At 38.2% G+C, this 21,481-nt stretch overlaps 1 protein-coding gene across 1 annotated transcript; it reads right to left on the bottom strand.

The window, feature by feature from the left end:
* Positions 1 to 16,646: 16,646 nt before the first annotated feature.
* On the bottom strand, positions 16,647 to 21,060 carry LOC131697524 (cytochrome c oxidase subunit 7C, mitochondrial). Its single transcript, XM_058986911.1, has 3 exons — positions 20,893 to 21,060; positions 19,736 to 19,884; positions 16,647 to 16,777 (listed from the first exon to the last, which is right to left on the bottom strand). Exons 1-2 carry the CDS (start codon positions 20,965 to 20,967, stop codon positions 19,768 to 19,770), a joined length of 192 nt encoding a protein of 63 aa, XP_058842894.1. The 5' UTR covers positions 20,968 to 21,060; the 3' UTR covers positions 16,647 to 16,777; positions 19,736 to 19,767.
* Between the last annotated feature and the right edge of the window lie 421 nt (positions 21,061 to 21,481).

Here is a 21,481-nt window from a genome sequence, read left to right as displayed (position 1 = left end):
TTATTTAATTATTAGTGGTTCACAAACATGACGTCACAGCTTGGAAACATTCAGTAACCGCCCCCTCTTTGTTTCTGTTTCTTGGGTCAGTGCATCACACCCTGGGGAAGTTATACTCTCCGTTTACAAGCCTACGCTGTTGTTATAAAACACAGTGACGTATTTCTATTTGGCGTTCTGCCTTATTTACCTCTCTCTCAGCATCGTGAGATTTGTCAAATTTCCAGGGGGAGATTAAAATAAACAAACAACAAAACCTCATGGCAAGCCTTGATACAGCTGTAGCGCACAATGTAAACAGTTAAGAGAATCACTAAGTTACTTATCTATACCGAATCAACTGCTAAAGAAAACCTTTAGGAATCACACATCTGCCAAATCTGCCATCATTCAGGATAAATGCAGTTATTATTATTTTTATGGATACGGTATCAAAAGGCAATAACAAAAACTACCTACGATTAGAGCAACTACAGTAATGTTAAAACGCACTCATGACAAGTACTTGCATTGTTGCACATAACCTCACTGACAACTACACAGAGTGTAACGACAATAAATGGAACACAATTCAACATCCGTATTGTAACATCTTCTGCAGAACTGAATTGTTGTAATAATCTTGGCCTTTTTTCCACTCTGCTCAGCGGGTGACTCAGCAGGTAAAAGATCCAGTCTTTGGCTGTGGGGCTGTTTAAAAAAAGCTACTATGGATTTTTAGTGTCCTGTCTTCGTTTCTTTTTCCTTTAGTATAGTATGCACTTCTGACTATAATAAAAAAAATAACGGTTTGAAATACAGCAACTGAATGACGTTGACGTAGTTGATTTTCATTGGTCAATTTCCCTTGCTACGGTGCGTACAGCACTATTGGATGCCAATGACAGGTCAGTGCAGTCCGAGCCTGACCCACAGCCGAGCTTCATGATCCGGCTCCAGTGAAACTGAACTCCATTACTTAAAAAAAAAAAAAAAAAAATCATGTTAATACAATGTGCTACTGATCGTACGGTCTGAAGTGCTAAGACCGAGATTTTTTTAAGTCAGTTTGCGTAGAAATGATGCCGCACACATTTATAATTTTAAATATGTTTAAAATTTCCATCATTGTAAATCAAAATATTTTATCGTGGGGGTTGAGGGAATACATGTATCTCCCTCTGGGATGACAGACAACTGAAAGTGCATTCTTAGGGATACAAATAATAATAATAATACAAAAAAGTAGACCCCGCCCGCTCCATCCCATCTAATCACTCCCTGCCTCTCAGGCAACCATGGTGACTTGTACTGCTGGCCTGCATTTTCAGTTATCTCCATGCACTACTCACTTTCTGCCTGCAGGGGGCAGCAAACACCAAGCTGACACCGACATTTGGCACAGTAATGACATTTTCAGGAATGCTGTTTTCAGTGAGTTCTGAAGTATTTTATTATTAAGCTGTCTATACTTACAACTGGGGAACAAGAAGAAAGATTAGCCAGGGGATCCCTGTAGAAAGAGCCCTTCTTCTAATTTTGAGTTTCGGTTGTTTTTTATGTCCTGTAGCAGCAGTCTGCTGTTTTGTTATTTGAGTTGCCTGTTTAGAGGTCTGAAGTGTTGAACAGTTAAAACATACAGAAGCAGGGATTAGTAACCTTGTTTGTATAATCACTCTCTGTGTATAGATGGGGGATTACTTTATGGAATTCTAACGAGCAGCAGTTTGAATTATGGAATGAAAAAGTAGACATATTTCTATGTTGATCCAAATAGAGCAGCCCCATTAGAGTTCTCTCTCTCTCTATATTGCTACAGTTGAGCAGGCTTTCTTTTTTTAAAATCAAATTAGCACCAACATGTTTACAGATTCTGTCAATACACTCTATGTGTGTTCATTCGGCTTCCTGTGTGTACAACTTACAGGGACGTACTCAACATCACAACTGTAACTTTGGGTGTTTTTGTCTGATTTTGTCCCTCTGTGTTTGTATTAATAAAGACTTCACATGTATATGTCTGCAGAATGCAGATGTTTTTTTTTTTATATATCGAAAGTATTGTTGTTTAAAATAATTTATTTTTAGTTTTAGTTATTACATTGTTTCATGTATAACAGCAGAACACTAATGTATGAGGCCGGTGGCTCCCCAATACAGCATTACAGATGAATTTCTACTCATTTATTTTTTACTGGTTCCATATTTCAAGGAAATGCATAGATAGATAAAACTAATATAAACCTGCCTTTTAAGTTGATTTTCTGGCAGTTCAAAACTTTGGGAGCACTTGTACAGTATTGCTGTATAGAGGGTTAATACAACAGAATAAAACATCATGGAAAAAAAACATCCTCATTCTATATAAACATTTCCCCAGGTGCCTTAAAGCCTTCCAAGAGTGGATTTCATTATACCTGCGTGAGTTTGTGTGTGGATTGTCTTCATGGGGGTGGTATGATTGTATAGTGGCATTCTCAATATTGAACACACTGGGCTAGATTCTCAAAGCGATTTATTCATCATTAATACAATTTATTTTCTGAAAGGAAAGAAAAAAAAAACAACAATTACAAAACTACTTAAGACTACTCACAATAATCTAAATGAAAGTTCTGAATTAATCATTTATGGTTTGGTGACCTTTATTTGTAGCGTTTTTCCAATTCTGAGAAAAAGCAGGATTTGTGCTGATCACGATGCTAAGCAGACACAAGAAACTCTCGGAGAGACTACACCGGGCTTAACAGTGATACAGAAGTAGGTAGCTAGTTTTATTTTCATATCAGCAATAATAAAGGGACAGGGCTTCATAAAGATGAACAAGGTATACACTGTTCATTATGGGACACATCATTATACACGCCCTCCACATTAATGTCACAGTGTACACTAGGAAGAACCCAAGCTTGATATTTTCACAGATATTGGACCATGGCTTTCCTCTCAAGCATACATGTAATAAATGCTGCTTATTAACACAGCATGTGCTAATGCATTAAGACCATACACTCCTGGCAGTATTGTAATTGCGATTCCACAAGTAGCAGATTGAGAGGTCTAGGTTGTCTCTGCTGCAGCGCAGCTGGCAGGATGTCCAGATTACAATGATGCCTAATTGAACTGAACCCCGGAGGCAGGGCTGATCTGGGAAAAGAGGCCTTCACTGGGATGACACAGAAATGAGAATCTAATTGTTTGTTCTCTTCAACACTTCACACCTAATTTGCTGCTTGTCCTTTCACTTGCCAGAGAAACACAATGCACTCTATCGAATTGGATTTTTTTTTTGTTTGTTTAAAATGACACCCCCCCCCCCAAAAAAAAACAAAACAAAAAAAACAAAACAAAATCAATTATCAAACCTGTTATTATGTGACGTAGACAAGGTCACAAACACAGTTACTTGTTAAACTACTTTGTAGTTGCTGTAAACTTAACAAGATGAGGATAATAGCTTGTGTTACAATACACATTATACTCATTCACCTTCGTAGCCTTTCCTGAGCTGCAATTACTCTTGTCTTTCTTTTTTCAGGTGAAACTACAGAAATTGGTACTTGTAATGAGTACTACAATGCCCTCTGCTCTTGCCTCTTAACTGAACTTGTAGATATCACTAACATCCAGCTATTGATTCATTATAAATCGTCCTTGCTACGCATTCTGGGATGTAATTTTAGGTTCACCTTCAGTTGAGTTCAGACCACTTATTAAACAACAACACCATTGAGGCCATAATCTGTCTATCTTTCTAAATGTGGAATGAGTCATTAAAAAACAAATCAATGCCAAATGATTTTCACAGTTTGAATAAAAAAACGTTATCTGCTGTATTGATTTAGTATTACACATATTTTGCTCCACGGGAGACCGGTGAATTATTTCAGCTGGAAGCACCAGACAAGAGGAACATTAGAAGGAGGCAAATCTAGTCAGAAATGTTTAAAGGAATTACAAAGTTTGTTACAATAATAATGTATATACTATGTCAATACAGACAGTGCTCTTGACATCCTTGTTAATTCTTTACCTTTTCCTATCCAGATCTCTCCTAACACTTTGTTCAAGGCTAAATAGCTCCAGCACTCTCAACCTATCTTCACGTCATACCTTTGAGCCCTGGGAGTAGTCTACTTGTTGTCACTGCACTCTTCAAAGCCCCAATGCTCTTTCTGTACTCTAAACACACTCTCAACAGTGCATGATTCAGCCTCATTATAACCTCCCTTGTTTTGTACTCTACACTATGACTATATAACCAAGCATCCACTTTAACTCCTCACACTGCCTGGTGGCTGACAGCATTGAAGTCTACTGCAATGCCAAGGTTTTTCTCTGGCAAGGTCTGTTCTAATTATGGAATGTAGTATTTCAAGCTTGCTGATTACCTCCCTATCGAAGTTATTAATGTAGATAAGAAACACCATTGGTTCCAGGCAGCACAGCGCCCTGCAGCACCTCTCTTACAAGTACCCCTGCATATGTGTTCCACCTTTATTTCCCACCACATCTAGCTTAGGGATTCGTGCATCATGTAGTAATTGGTCAAAAGTCTTTTCAAGGTTTCTCCTTAAATGTCAGTACCACATTTGCAACCTCCAGCTGGGACATCTCCTGTCTTTATCGATTTGTCAAAAATCTCAGCCAGTGGCTTGGAGATAATTTGCCAGGTTTCTTCAGGTCATCTTCAGTAGATGAGGTCTGGACTGGGGAGTATGTTGGTCTTGAGAGCCCCCAGTCTACTCTGTACTGTTTAATTTACACTACATGCATCCAACATGGCAAGTGAACTGGCAGTAACTGGGATCACATTCTTAAAAGTCCTCATTGGTGATAGTCTATACAAAGTAATCATTCAATACATGTGTCTGCTTTATCACCCTCTTCTATAGATCCCTTGTTGTTCCTTAAAGTCTTGACATCTTCTTTTACTGTTGTGCTATTGAAGCATTTCAGGTTTGTTTAATCTCCATTGCAATGTGGAATTCTACATCTCATTTTGCATGTCTGATAACTTTTTTCTTTACTTGCAAGAGCTCTTCTCTTCCCTATACTCTTTGCTCCCTCTTTTTCGGCTTAAGTCCATTTAATACTTTGAACCATTTAAGTTTCTGGCCATTACAAAGTGGCTTGGACTTAACTTGAAGCTACTTACTCTTTAACATAACTAAACAGACGATATCTCAGGGAAGACACACGATTCTCTGAGTCAGGGACCTCAGAGTAATGGGAGTTTATACCCCTATCGACCTGATATTCATTCCAAAGGTAAACATCCCTGACTGCCTAATAAGTACTAGAAAGACAGCTCTAATTTCAATGACATTAGCTCCAAGAACATGTTCTCTGCTTTAATCTTTTAAAGTGGATTACACAGATTTAATTGTAATGGAAATAATCCACTACAGGGCTAAACATTGCCAGTACAAAAGCGGTAGCAGATTTATTTGTTAAATCCAGTGTACATAATTTAGCCTGCATAGCAATGCCGAGACGCACTTGACATTTCGGGACGAGTCTTGCTTCTTTATTAATTTGACAGTGCAGTGGGACAGAGACACATAAAGGTCAAGTGGCTGATCTGGGATTTGAGTCCAAAGATCACCAGGTTTTGCTTTAAAGACTAAACCAAACAGCCCCCCACATAAATTCACAGAAAAGCACTGACAGACTTCACGTTGAGGCAGGTACAACAGGCCCTGGAGAGGTGAGTGTTCCTGCAGTATATTACTTTATATATGTGGGATTACATTCAGATTCGAAAAGTGAATCACCCAACTGTCTGAACAACTCATGGTAAATATAAAAATGTCATCTTTTTCCAGACCACTCAATTTGACATCAATCTGCTGGTTATTTATTTATTTATTTATTTATTTATTTATTTATTTAATTGCATTGTATTGTATTGTTTAATGAATGTAACTATTATCTTTCAGGTGTTGGTGTACATACTTATGGTTAGTTCAATGAGTATGATCAACAATAATAAGAACGAATGTATATAAATTATATACTAAAATAAGAATATCATGGAAATCCCAATGCTTTAAAAAAAAAAAAAGCCCAATAGCATGCCCAATTATTTTCCCAGTTTTTCCCCCCAGAATGCCAATTGATGTTCCCTCACCGCAGTAATCCCCACAACAGATATCAAGAACTGAAGGTCACTGTGCATCTTCCAGTCTCTAGACCAAGCCAATTGCCTCTTTATACCCGGAGCTCTACAACGAATGACAGAGAGCCCTGCAAGTGTCTGCTTTGAGCTCATTGGGCATCTGGACTGTGAGGGGAAACAGTCCCTGATGATTTATCCTTCCTAACATGCCAGAGTGCCTGAGCCAATGTGGTGCTCCCTGTGAAATCAGCAAAGGTAAATGACTGCATTTCTAATAAACACTGTACAGTGCTCTGTAACCATTTAAAAAAAAAAAAAAAAAAAAGCATAATCTAAATACATTTAAATTGCAGTATTGAGAATGCACTTTTTTAAAGTTTGCTTTTGAATATATTTAGGTATGTGATTTGTTTTATATTAAATAAAGCCAGTAAACTAGTTTCAAAGCAGAATTGGTAAGCTAAAATTTGGATTTGTCAGTGTGCTTCTGGGATTACTCTTCTCTGTTAACAATGTTATAAAGTTCCATTCATTACAACAACATCTCCCTTTTGCAGCGTACTGCATCATCATCGCTAAAGGATTTAATATGTCCTTTTAGGACAGCCAATTCTCCATCTGATGAAGCATCCAATAGAGAGCATCTTTGCTTAGGCCAAGAATGCATCAGGTAATTGTATTGTACCGGTAAAGTAAATCTAATCATAATCAAAAGCAATCACCTCCAGGGTGTAAGATGAGGACTGCGATGCAAGAACCATAAGCTTGACAGTCAGCTTTCTTTCCCCTTGTATTGGAGCATGCTTTTCTCTCTGAATGTGTCAGTGGAAAATGGTAGCACTGCAGGGAGAGAAAGGTTTAAAGCAGTCCACTAGAAATTTGTAATGATGCCTTTAAGATCTGTCCAGTCCCCCTGCCTTTAATAAGTGTCATTTATTAAGCTTGGCCCTGAAGATGATTTAGAATGGCTGGTACAGTTTGGCTCAGTTAGAGAGCGAGACCTTAGTAAAGCATTAACAACTATGCTGCTCCCTGGTAAGGACAGAGAAGGGTAAAAAGAGACTATTGTAAGAAGCCTTGATGCAGCATCTCCCCAAGCAGGATCTTATGTTCCTTTAAATACATGTTGTTTCCTCTTGTATTACCTTGTGAATAACAGCTGCCATCTCCAGGAGCAATGTTTTCTAAGAAACCATCACTCTGAAAAAAACATCACAGTGCAGTATGTTTGTTTACTCTGTTGGGACACAGGTTTAAAGGTGCTACTGTAAATATCCAACTCTCCGTATAAGCAAATGATTACTTTCGGTTTTCTTGTGGCCACGCATCGTAGAATTTGGAACAGAGGCCAGTTTTTCTCTGTTTAAAAACTGTCTGGACAGTAAAGGCAAAAACTCAGGAAATAGGTGTCAGAAAACAAAACTCTGTTTGTTGCAGTATTTATAAAACCACAATGCCACCCGTCTCATGATGTCATCTGGGTGGTATTTAAACATCCTATGTGTCCTGCTACTGAAGCCTGTAGTTTTATACAACCATGTCTGCAGTGAAAACATATGTTTTAGCCCAGGATTGCAGACGAAAAACAAAGAAAAGCTTCCTCTCAGTGTGAGGTTTCCCTGAAATGTATTTCAGGGTGAGCTGCGGATAAAAAGGCAGTTTATTAAATCAGCTTGTAAATGGCCAATGAACACTGACTAGGCTTAGAAACTTTTTGTCAAATAAATGTACAAAAACAAGACATTACATGTGTCTTTTACGACTGGGAAGTTGTAAATTAACAGAACTAAACAAACAACAAAAAATAGTCTTTACTGACGCCTTCATTTTAGGGACTAACCTCTACTGTACCTTTAAAAGAGCATTCTACAAGAGCATTCTATAAACAGTTGGGTCTATTCAATTGATTGAAACGTTACCAGATCTAAATACTGCTAACCATTAAACCATTAAAATATGACTCTCTTTGGTGTCTTGCTGATTCTTGCAAAGAGAAATACACTTACGAGACAAACAAGCAATGTTAAGATATGTTATTTTCAGAACTTTAGAATGCATGTTATCCATGTGAAGGTGGCACGTGACTCACAAGGTTCATCACTTTATGTTCCAAAGGAATGTGATTCCTATTTAACGGTCTGTGATTAGAGCTCTATGGAGCTCTTTTAGTCAAGTTAGCTCTGCTATTTCAATCCAATACCAACTTGCTCATGAGGATCTTAAGGGCAATAACATATTTACTTGGTGTACATTTTCAAAACAATATTTTGAATACCTGTATATAAAAAAAATATGTGGGTATTCCATGATAAAAGCACAAGAAACAGCAGAAAAAAACAATATTTTGGCTTTTATCAGCGAGAAATTAAGGTAACGGTTTCAATAAAGCCAAGCAGTTTAAAATGGAGATTGTTCTTTGTTTCTTCTCAAATGTTATTTCTGTAAACAGATTCTTAAATATATTATTGTGTATAATCTTCATTATTATAAATAATATTGGAAGAAACATGAATGAGCTTTATTTAGATTTGGCATGCAATCTTGAACAAGCCAGGTTACAATGGCCACCTATTCCACGGGTGGAACTGTCTTTGGGGATCTCTTTTTTGAGAGCAGCATTGCACACAACAGAATGAGTTAATGGGTGGTTGAAAGACCGAAGTTCAGGTTTTTCATATTGACTTTTTTAAATTAATTAATTAATTTTTATTTAGTGTGCCCTTGTTATCCCCACACAGCTCAGGAGAACCGCAGGTTCAGTGCGAGTCCCACGACCAAGCCAGCTTCCTCTTTTACACCCTCTGAAGGACAAAGGCCAGCCCTGCAGGTGTCCACTCCAAGTTCACCGGGCGCCTGGTCTCGGGGTTACTGTAGCGTGATGAGGAGAAACAGTCCCTGACAGTTTTGCCTCCTTAACTCACGGGAGCACCAGAGCCATTGCAACGCTCCCTTTGTACCCCGAAGATGTAATACTTGAACACAGAAGAGCAGTGATAAAAAGTATATTCCATTGTAGTGAAATCATTTCTTATAACTTCAGAACAGAATTTCAGATAATTGGATTTTGTTTGTCATGTTATAAATGGTATTATACCAGATGCTGCATTAACAGAGTCGAAATGATGCTGTCATAACATTGGCAATAATGAAAAGAATAAATTAAACTTGACATTACACATAAATACATTACAGGCATCCCGGGCCCTTCTACTGAATCAGAACACATTCCCCCAAAGAACTCTTAAAGAATTATTTGCTTCAGTAATGTTAATTATGATGAATCACTTGGTGAGTATGTTTAACATTAAACATACATATTTAACTGTCTTTTGCAGCAACAATTATTTTCTACCCATCTACTTTAAACAATTATTTTTATAACCATTATTCTTCTAGGTGATTCATTTTATGATTCAATTTAAGAATGCAGAGTTGAGTTTGACTAGAAGTGAGCCAATTGAATACATGCAATATATTTATTTTCAGTAAAGGGATAAGCAACATTTGTTTCGTGTTTCAAGCAGTCATTATCCACCAGTAAACGCCTGCTAGTGTAAACAAATAGCCTCATCTCTTTGGTTACATTTATAAAAACACATTAGTCTGCCAAACCTTTTGTATTTATTTTTTTAAACTCAAAGCAAGGATGTTGGATTACAAAGTTAGGAGTCCTGGGATATGGACAGAGTTTATTCAACGTTTGTTGATAACATTTTAATAGCACTTTTACTTATTTTGCATGGCACCCTCATTATTTTTTTAAAAACAAGCTTTCACGTTGTTAGAAAAGAGACAGCGAGCTACACGTGCCGTATAGATGAGTTCCTTCCCGTGACATGATGGTTTGTGTGGTGAAGTCAGACCCAGAAGAAACACAGGCCGGACTGGGGATTGAACGCGCTGTTGCACGGTTTATTATAAATAAAAGGTTTAAACAAACAAAACATTTCACACAAAAGAAAATGGCACGATGGCCAAAACAGACATGGAACTGTGGCAGGATGACAGAGGTTTGAGGCTCAGAGACAGTGGAAGGGGCAAAAATAATGATCTTTATTAAACAAAAAATAATCAAATAAATAGGCACAAAGGCCCAAACAAAAGGTTTAAACAAAATACAGAAATGTAGGCTGGGCATTAGCCTTCACTACAGTTTCTTTCTCCAAAACTGCACTGCACTGCACAACAAACAAAACTCACCCAAAAATTCCTCTCCCACAAAGGGTTTCACCTGCCCTTTTATAGTCTGTGGCTGGAGCCCAATTAACTAATAATTAACAATTAAACACTTAAGGCTCCAGCCACATTCTCACATGTATTTTATAGGGAGGAATTTAACCCCCTCCCTGCCAATCCAAAACAAAACAAGAATCACAAAAACATAATGAAAACAGTAAAAATAACAACAATAACAAAACACAAATTATTGGAGCGAGCTGGCACCCCATCACAGGAACAAATACTACATAAAACAAGTATTGCGCTGGTTTAGAACCAGCAGCGTAGCAATTGTTTGTCTTAGTTCTACGTCACCTTCCGACTCTCGTTCCGCCGCTGAACACACCAACCTCGTATCACCCGTGATCACCCTATTTATACACCTGTGGCTGGAGCCTTAATTATTTAACCACTTATTCAATTCACGGCTCCAGCCACATTCCCACGTGTTTTTGCAGGCAGGATTTTATCTTGTCACCCACTATTATTATTATTATTTATTATTATTATTTATTTCTTAGCAGACGCCCTTATCCAGGGCGACTTACAATCGCAAGCAAATACAAATACATTCAAGTGTTACAATATAAGTCATACAATAAGAACAAGAAATACAATAATTCTCAAGTGTGACAAACCACAATTCAATAATACAGCAGATAATAGTGAAAGTTACATCAGGATATGATTAAGTAGTGATAGTTACATCAGGATATGACTATTCCACACAGACACACACAGACAAATCCCTGTGCTCACATACCAACATACCTTTTAATTCACCCGTGCTACATAACCCACACTATACACACAATAAACCAAAATACACCCAGGGGCGGGGGTGACCCGGTCACACTTTCCCACAGGTTAAAACAGACCATCATAGGCCATTTTACTTACCAGTAATATAATGTGGCGCGAGAGAGTGAGAAGGACTTTTTGCCACAACACATTGTAATATCTTTTCTTGATTAAGTGTAACTATTTAGAATACAAAGTAAAAAAAAATATTAAAGTAAAGTCTACGTTTGGGAATATGTTAAATTAAATGTATTTTCCAATATTTAAAAACAGATTCAGGTTACGCTAATAACAGACAAATACCCAAGGGTCTAATAAAAGCAAAATGCAAGGTAGGTTGTGTTAGGAAAATAAAATAAATAGCCATTAATAGTGAAAATGAAAGACTGAAGCTTCTTTTAGTGTGTGTGGCAGGATGGCATGGTGGTAATGTCAGACCAGTAAGAAACACAGGCACCAGTACTGCGGGTTGAAGCGCTGCGCGTGTATTCAATTATAAATGAAATATTCATACAAAACAAAAGGCACAATGGGCAAAATAAACGGACAGCGACAAACCCACTCTAACAAACAAGTAGCGTTCCGGTCGAAATCCAGCAGGAGTAGCAATTGCAGTTTATATTTTCTCAGTTCTTACTTGTCTTGTTCTTCCTCTGAACAACCACACCGACTGAGAGGTTCCTGTCTCTTTTATGCAGCTCTGCCTGAGTTTGATTGCTTGTCAGTCATTTAATCAGGCTCAGGTACATTCTACACGTGAATTGATTTGGCAGGGGAGGCAATTAACCCTTCCCTGCCGACCTAAAACAACAGTGCAAAAATAAAATACATTTAAATCATAAGACAGCAATACAAATAAAAAATCATACAAAATACGCACAGGGGCGGGGCGTACCCAATGAGTAGAGCTAGGTTTGTTTTGTTTATTTTTATTTGTTGTGTGAAAATGAAACGTGCGCAAGCACAGTCAAAAACAAACACCTGTGGTCTTGGTTCGTAAAACAGTGCTGAGAAAGAACCCAGAAAAGAGCGATCTTCCACAATATATCTATCTATCTATATATATCTGGTCATTATCTGCCAACAAAAGATCTTCCTCTTAATCAAGTTTAATATGATACTCAGTGATAGCCATCTCTATCTTTATGGTAATTAAAAACCCTTTTTTAACTAAACAACCTTTTATTTAATGTTCAATTTCTACCAAAGAAAACAACAGTAGCATTGTTTTTATTTGAAGAAAAAAATGTCTATGAATATATTAACTAAACACATGCCATTCCGCACTTTGAGCATATGATATTCCACAGGGCACACAGTAAATTAACCTTAGTGATTAAATCAGGAAGCAACAGATTCTGAGTTTAAAAAAATACAGCATGTCAAATTTTAATGAATTGAAAATAACCTAACCTATGCTCTCAACATACAGTGAGTAATACTAATTCAATTACAATTAATTCAGAAAGACACGACTCTGAATACAAACCTACACTGTATTGGGCTTGGCACAGGGACTACACAAGAATGTTAGTAACATACAATATGACTAAGTATAACAATACTGAATGCCATAAACACATTTTATCACAATTGGATACCAATTACTTAAGTAAAAGTGTGACACACTGTGACGGATATATAATGAGTTCTGGTCGTAAATCTTCCTCTCGACCTGTGAGGATACAAAGTAGCGAAAGGGAAAGGCTTTGGACAGGTTGTCCTGACAGTTCATTCCCTGGGTCGGGAAGTCAATCAGCCTGGAAAAAGACGAGACTCCAGTGCGAGAATGTATTGACCTGGAAGGTAAACGAGGTAGCAGCTGCAGGCAATAGAGTCAGCTGTAATCGTTTACCAAGGGGTCATGCATAATCGCATAAAAGGGGCTGGAGAATTGTAAATCTTTTCCTTCGCTTGGATTATAAACCATTAAAACATTTTCACCCGTACTTTGTTGTCTGTGTGATTCTTGGAATTACGGTATCTGCACTGCACCTGCTATACACCTGCTACCACTTACCACTTTGCCACACACACATACACACTATACAGTGGCTCTCAAAAGTATTCACCCCCCTTGGACTTTTCCACATTTTATTGTGTTACAACATGGAAACAAAATGGATTCAATTAGGAGTTTTTGCCACTGATCAACACAAAAAAAGTCCATAATGTCAAAGTGAAAAATAAAATCTACAAATTGTTCTAAATTAATTACAAATACAAAACAGAAAATAATTGATTGCATAAGTATTCATCCCCTTGAGTCAATATTTGGGCAGAGGCACCTTTGGCAGCAATTACAGCCATGAGTCTATTTGGATAAGTCTCTACCAGCTTTGCACATCTGGACACTGCAATTTTGGCCCATTCTTCTTTGCAAAATTGCTCAAGCTCTGTCAAGTTGGATGGGGACCTTTGGTGAACAGCATTTTTCAACTCTTTCCACATATTCTCAATTGGATTGAGGTCCGTGCTTTGACTGGGCCACTCCAGGACATTGACCTTTTTGTTTTTAAGCCACTCCAGTGTGGCTTTGGCTGTATGTTTGGGGTCATTGTCCTGCTGGAAGATGAATCTTCTCCCAAGTCCCAGGTCTCTTGCAGACTTCAGCAAGTTTTCCTCCAGGATTTCTCTATACTTTGCTGCATCTATTTTGCCCTCTATCTTCACAAGCTTTCCAGGCCCTGACGCAGAGAACCACCCCCATAGCATGATGCTACCACTACCATGCTTCACGGTAGGGATGGTGTTCTCAGGATGATGTGCAGTGTTAGGCTTCCGCCAAACATAGCTCTTAGGGTTGAGGCCAAAAAGCTCTATTTTGGTCTCATCAGACCATAGAATCTTCTTCCACTTGGTCTCAGTCTCCCACATGCCTTCTGGCAAACTCTAGCTGAGATTTGATGTGAGTTTTTTTCAACAATGGCTTTCTTTTTGCCACTCTCCCATAAAGGCCAGTTTTGTGAAGCACCCAAGCTATTGTTGCCGTATGCACAGTGTGTCCCAGCTCAGCCGTGGAAGACTGTAACTCCTTTAGAGTTGCCATAGGCCTCTTAGTGGCCTCTCTGACTAGTGCTTTTAAAGAACCTTATTCCGGATTTGCTTTGAATGTTCCTTTTGTCTTCATGTAGTTTTTGTTAGGAAATGTACTAACCAACTGTGGGACCTCCCAGAGACAGGTGTATTTAACCTGAAATCATGTGAAACACCTTAATTGCACACAGGTGGACTCCATTCAACTAATTATGTGACTTCTAAAGACAATTGGTTGCACCAGAGCTTATTTAGGTATGTCATAGCAAAGGGGGTGAATACTTATGCAATCAATGATTTTCTGTTTTATATTTGTAATTAATTTAGAACAATTTGTAAATTTTATTTTTCACTTTGACATTATGGACTTTTTTGTGTTGATCAGTGCCAAAAACTCCTAATTAAATCCATTTTGATTCCATGTTGTAACACAATAAAATGTGGAAAAGTCCAAGGGGGGTGACTACTTTTGAGAGCCACTGTATGTAAAGACACATTTCCTAATATCCAATATTCTGATTCTCTCAATAAATTGTAGGAAACAATGTCAACATCAATCACAACTGGATTAGAAGTTTTCTAACTCCATGTACAACACTGAAGTGTGTGACTTACTGTATGCTCAGACAGGTGTCTCCACTACAGCATATTAATTTCAAGAAGGTTAGAATAAACTATGCAGATCAAGTCTTTTTATAACAAACTCAGAGCTTTTGCCAAACAGCCTTTCAAATCTGAATTCAAGGTCATGGCACTTTACATAGTAACTGAGTAAGGGACAGGGTGGATGACAGCACTAGCCAAAACCCTCAAATGAAAAACACGCATGTTTAAAAGTTGACAGACTCATTTTCTCAAAACAGCACCCATGACATATATGCCACTTTTATAACTGGCCCTTCAATGCTGTCACCCCATAAAGACTGTTCAGTGTATCCCCCCTCCACACTCTTACTTCCTACTCTTGTTGGATGTTCCTATGACTATCTATGTCACACCCAACAAATAAATGCCTAATAGCCAATGTGAATTGCAATCAATGTCTTTTAAAACCAGAGAACAGAAAACAGGACTGCAATCCAATCATTATGTAATGACACAATTGGGAAAAGTATGTTAGCTTATTATTGTGCTTGTCCCAATTAAGATAAATTACTTCCCAGTTAACGTTTTCTGCTGAGATATAATTTTCATAATTATGGTCACCCCCGAAGGACGATTTCTTATTTCGAGAAACTGCAGGAAGCACAGGGACAGTGATGTGAACTTGTGCATGAAAAAGTGGTTTTCTGCATAACATCACACAGCTTGAATGGCTCACTGTTGGAATACTTTACAAAAACACAAATTATATAAAATTTTTTTAATGAAAACACAAAACAAACAAATCAGAGTACTGAATCTACAGGGGCATAATGCAGGACAAATAACATCTCTGACAAGTAAATGGATAGGGAGTAGCTCCATTTCGCCCGGCTGCAAAAGGCATGCCATGTAAATGCACCAAAAGCAGATTCAAACATAGACAGCAATGTTCTAATATACTGAAAACAGCGACTGCATCTCAAATATATATATATATAAATAAATAAATAAATAAATAAATAAATAAACAAAAAAAAAATGGAGAGTTCACTGACTAAAAAGAACAGCTGAGTTACATGCCCTGGGTGGTTTATTTGACACCAACCCCATGCTAGAAATCTTCCAGATGGAACATCTCCTACAAAAAGGTCAAACTTGGAGGACATGATGAAGGACAGAAAAGAAGTCAGGTAGAGCACCATTTCAGCTAGTCCCTTCACTTAACAATCTGGTAGACACATGCTGCAACTATTAGGCTACAACACAGATGATATTTTATCATAACAAAAATAGTAATGTTACTTATGTTTTTAACCTATCAATTAAGAGTAGGGGCATGCATTTTTTGCATTTTTTTTTCTCTCAAAACACCATTTCTTTTTTAAATATTTTAATTATCTGTCCATCTGATGTATAGTTATTACAGCAAAGGTCACAACTAAGCATGTTTTGCGTCACTGCATTCAGGGAGTTATTTTGTAAGTAAAGTGGTCGGAGTGGAGTAAATCGGACAACTCATTCTACATCCCCAAGCAGAAGTTTAGAATTTTTTTGGTAGACCAGAGAAGGACTTACAGCATGGAACCGTTGCATTGCATCATAAATTATACACCTGGTTACACAGGCAAGTACAATTAGGCAGCCCAAGATTAGTGCTAATCGGGTTCTGTGAAAATTGTCTCCATCTTGAATATTAAAGAAATTAAAATGTACCATCCACTGCTGTATGATACTTCCTCTACAATAGCCAATGAATCCTGGATAGATGCCCTTTGGCATTAATTTAGAAAAACAGTTACCAAGACACACCTTAGAGAAATCAAGTAATCAGACTTGCGAATTTATGGAAGTGGGTCACCTTCACCTTGATTCAGATATTATTCAATTGGAAATAAATTGTTCAGACTTGTTGTATTCATATGTAGTAAGTTTATTTACAAACACACAGCCAGCCAGCGTGACAAATTATTCCAACATTGACTTTTGCTCATGAAGTCGGTAATCTGCAGGATAAATACGTTCCAAGGTAAAGCAGACCTGTTAAAAGACAGAATAGGAAAAATTAATATCATCCATCTAAATGGGATCATCACAAAAACTAGACTTAGAATTAATATTTAGGTGCTTTCACACAGAGGAGTTATTTTTTTTATTTTTTTTATAAATTTAGTCGTTGCCAATTATTTTTATTATTTTCTCCCAATTTGGAATCGCCAATTATTTTATTATGCTCAGCTCACCTCTACCACCCCTGCGCTGACTCGGGAGGGTGAAGACGAACACACACTGTCCTCCGAAGCGTGTGCCGTCAGCCGACCACTTTTTTTCACAATGCAGACTCACCATGCAGCCACCCAAGAGCTACAGCATCGGAGGACAACGCAGCTCTTGGGCAACTTACAGGCAAGCCCGCAGGCGCCCGGCCAGACTATAGGGGTCGCTGGTGCGCGGTGAGCAGAGGACCCCCTGTCCGACCTAACCCTCCCTCCCACCGGGCGACGCTCGGCCAATTGAGCGCCGCCTCCTGGGAGCTCCCGTCCTCAGTCGGCAAAGGAATAGCCTGGACTCGAACTCGCGACGTCCAGACTATAGGGCGCATCCGGCACTCTACGCAAGTGCTTTTACTGGATGCGCCACTCAGGAGCCCCCACACAGAGGAGTTATGACGGTTCAGAACCGCCACTGAAGCAGCTTTAGGTCTGTGTGAATTGCCTATACCACTACAGAAGCGTCACATTTTATGCTGTCTGTGAACCACCTTGCGAGTTGGTTCAGAGCACTGGCACTGAATCGTCATAACTGCCTGTGTGAAAGGCCACAATGCCACTGAAGCGCTATAGTGGGTGTGGTTTCAAAGTCAACATGCCACGTCACTATAGCGTAGGTAGGCAAGGGGCGTGCATGCAGTGCTTAGTTTGTGTCGGGCACAGCCCCGGAACCTCTGGCCGCTCAGTCATTGCACCGGTACCTCTAGTTAAAACTCTCATAAAATGCTTTATTTTTAAACTCTCAGCACAGTTGCATTAAGTCTGCAAGTTATTGTGTGTGCGCTAAAGTGAGACAGTCCACTGCCACGCTTGTAGCCTACTTTAAATTACTTTACGATTTCAGCTTGAGTGCCTTTAAGTAAGATGACACTGGCTGCAATTCTATTGTCATTTTTTTTTTTATACACAAATAAGCTTGTTTGATTTGAAAAACGTCATGAACGATACAAGCAACTTCTTACACTACTTGGTTTGATTAAATGAGTAGTATACAGCAAAATATGAAAGCTCAACATTAATTTCAAAGAACGGCAACTTTAACGAAAAAAAATATTGTAGCCTACTTCATTAGGAACATTAGCCTACTATATTATATGAAACCAAAACAATAAAATTAATAACAATCTGGTTCTCTTGCCTTTTTCAATGAATATAATTTAATTAGAGAATAAAAACATACTAAGTTAACAACTACCTAGCCTAAGTTTAATTAATCGTTTTTGTAATCTACCAGCAGCTTCTGTTGCAGACACATCGCTGATAATAGTGCAAACCGTGAGTCAAACCAATGTTCGTGTTGAGGTGCGTTTGTTTATCAATGTCGTCCTTCTGGCGTGCCTCTGAATGCCTTTTAATTTGTTTGTTTTTTTAAAACATTTAAATGCAAAACCATACCAAAACATGTATACAGGCTTTTTATTTAATTATTTGTCCTGCGGTTGCCTTCAATTAATTTCTCTGCATGCACTACTACTTTGTATATGATGTACAATACGTGATTGTAAACATCTAACAAGTACGTACAATACTCTTTCAAATAAACATGTTATGATTTTGAATATGCGCTTCTTAGGGTCGGTATTATTGTCATTGCTTGCACCCCGGCACCTCTTTCTTTACAAATTAAGCACTGCGTGCATGTGTTAGGTCTTGTCAGTGTTTCAGATTGCACGAGAACAGTCTGCTGTTGCCATGAGAACATTCTGTTGATTGACAGGTTTGAAAGTTCTACTCACGCAATCTCTTTGGCTGTGTGAAAGGGTTATGATGGTATTACACCGGTATAGATTGCGCAATTTCATGCTGTGTGAAAGGGTATTTTACACACTTGTTAAAACGTTTCAGAGATGGCACAGCAGCTGCATTTCTCTATGAAAATGCAGACTAGATCATTTGTGCGTTGCTGGGTGAAAAAAAAATAAAAATCTTGGAACCACATGACAGCTGTGTTACGTCTTGACACAACATTTAACCAATCAGAGAGTTGAAGGGGCTGCTTTTGTGTGTTAAGCACTTCAAGAGGCTAAAACGTTAAAATGACTGCTAAAAAAATAGCTGATTATTTTCAAAGCAAAAATAGTGACAACAAATGCAGGATTTTCAAAATAAGCTGGCGATCAGCACAATCCACTGCCTAATACTATATTTGCATCGACTACTTTGTTAAAAAATATTAAGATTATTTTTGGGTATCATTGTCGATTTTTTTGTCGTATTATTGTACTGCAAGGTGATATATAATACATAAGTTATACACATGCACCTAAAAAAAATAAATAAAAAAAACCCCCTGCATATTCCTTTTGTTGTGATATCTTAAATATGTACCCAGGTGCTTGAGACAGATATTGGGGGTTCATGTATAAAGGTTGTATGGGATATCAGCTGAACACTTGTTAGCTGAAATACAAATGCTTAAATGCAGAGGTGCTGGACTATTACACTGCGGTTTCATGCAACGGTTATGATGGTGACCAAAACGTGTGTGCGAGTACTGTTGTGTTAAAAAAAATGGTTAAAATGAACAGTTGCATTCAAAAAACGTAGAACAGCGAAAAATAAAAAGACGTGCATTAACAAAATGCCCTGAAAACTTAAATAAAATAATGTTAAATGAAGCAATCAGCTCAATAAATTTCTGTTCTACCACCCAGCTGTACAGAATTCCTGGGGGGAACCCTGTGCCTGCGACACCTGGTGAGGCACATGGCAAATCAACTAAACTTGCCTGGTATATTATCCAACGAACATTAAAACTCTTCACTTCTTCAGCAGCTGGTGTCTGACAACAATGAAGGGGAAAGCAAATCCGCTACCAAAGAACACGACCATCATCCCCAACAGCCTCCATTTGTTCTCAATAGAGAAAGGAAGGTTCTGCAAAAAAATATATATATATTATTATTATAAAAATAATAATAATAATAATAATAATAAATAAACTTTATTTACCCCCCTCAAAACAAATCTGATACACGCAAAACTTGAAATTGAAAGATTTAGTTTAACACACGGTCTTCACCCTTGAACATAAAACCAGACATTGCCGATTACCCAGACACCTCATTTCCACTGCCTGGCGCTACAGGCTTTGGCTGCCCATGGCTAGCCACTCAAGTCAAAAAGTAAATATGTATCGGGGGAGATGTATTAGTTGTTGATCAGAATAGTCCACTGCATGTAGCAATGACACACATTCTCTACAGGGCAGGGAGACAACTAGTCAGATACTACGTCTGGTACATCAGAAAGTGTTTACAGTTTCATTGAATAAATCATACATAGAAGCTCGCATCATATGTACCAAAACGTGTCTTTCATTCATTCTATTTAAGTGTCACCAGAACTAAAACAAATTCATTCTCGGGTACAGTAAGTAGTTTGAATCAATTCAAACCTGCATTTTGCTATTCTGTGTGACGCTCAAGTGCCAAGGCACTATCAGTGTGTTAGGTGCAATACAGTAACTGCCCTAGGAAGGCTGCGAAATCCTTAGCATATGCATTTCAATGTTCTGCACTATTTTCTGGTAAAACATTCCTTTTGCCAATGGAAAAAATATATTATTAAATAGTAAATACAAACATACAAGCTATTATTGCATTAACTGAACTGTTATATTAATAATGCTGTTATTGTAAATGCTACTGTACCGAATTATACGACCCCTCTCCTTCACTCTTCAGCAATAATTAACACACTTATAAATACAACACGAACAACAATCATCAGTAGGTATTTTGTTGAGATTAGTTCTATTTCTTATAGGTTATAAACACCCTAACTTTGACCTCCAGCGCCTGGCCTTTACACCAGGCCTGAAATAACTTAACCGGAACTCTCTTTCATTTAAAATTAAAACTGCCACACAAAGCTCAGTTTTACCTTTCCCGGTCCCTCTCCATAATGAGACCTGCGAATAGCAGACGTGGTGAACCTGCGGACAGCCTGGCCAAGCATGACTATTTTATTTTGTATTTCAAGTTCTCTCACACACTTGCAATCTCTCAGCCGACCTTCCTTTTTGAAAGAGCAGAGAGCGGATTTATGGGATAGCTCAACAATAAATGAACTTCCTGGAACTGGCTAAATGGTTTCTGGGAAGTGTAGTCTTTTAAGTTTATATTTGCCACTGAGATGGATTTCAACTTCTCGTATCTAAAATTCAGGTAAACATAAACGTCTCATTTTATTGTATGTATGTGTTGTGGTTATAAAGGCAAGTTATCTTAGTGAAGAAAGCATCCAAATACTGTATTTAATTTTGCCTGCCTTAAGCCCGGGATAGACAAGCGCAGCGCCCCACTGCAGGAGACGTCACGGTGCGGTACCGCTAGTCTGCACCCGGACATACAGGAGCGGTGTGCACTACGTGCGTGGCCGTCACTAGCTATGAGGACACCGAGGTCGTGTCCTCGATTGTTTTTTCTTTTTTTTGCATCATCAATGCTGATGCTCGTGTAATAATTCTGGT

This window comes from Acipenser ruthenus, chromosome 2 (assembly GCF_902713425.1).
Source record: "Acipenser ruthenus chromosome 2, fAciRut3.2 maternal haplotype, whole genome shotgun sequence".
Classification (NCBI taxonomy): Eukaryota; Metazoa; Chordata; class Actinopteri; order Acipenseriformes; family Acipenseridae; genus Acipenser; species Acipenser ruthenus.
The sequence above is the reverse complement of the archived record's forward strand: the minus strand, read 5'-3'. Positions and strand labels throughout refer to the sequence as shown.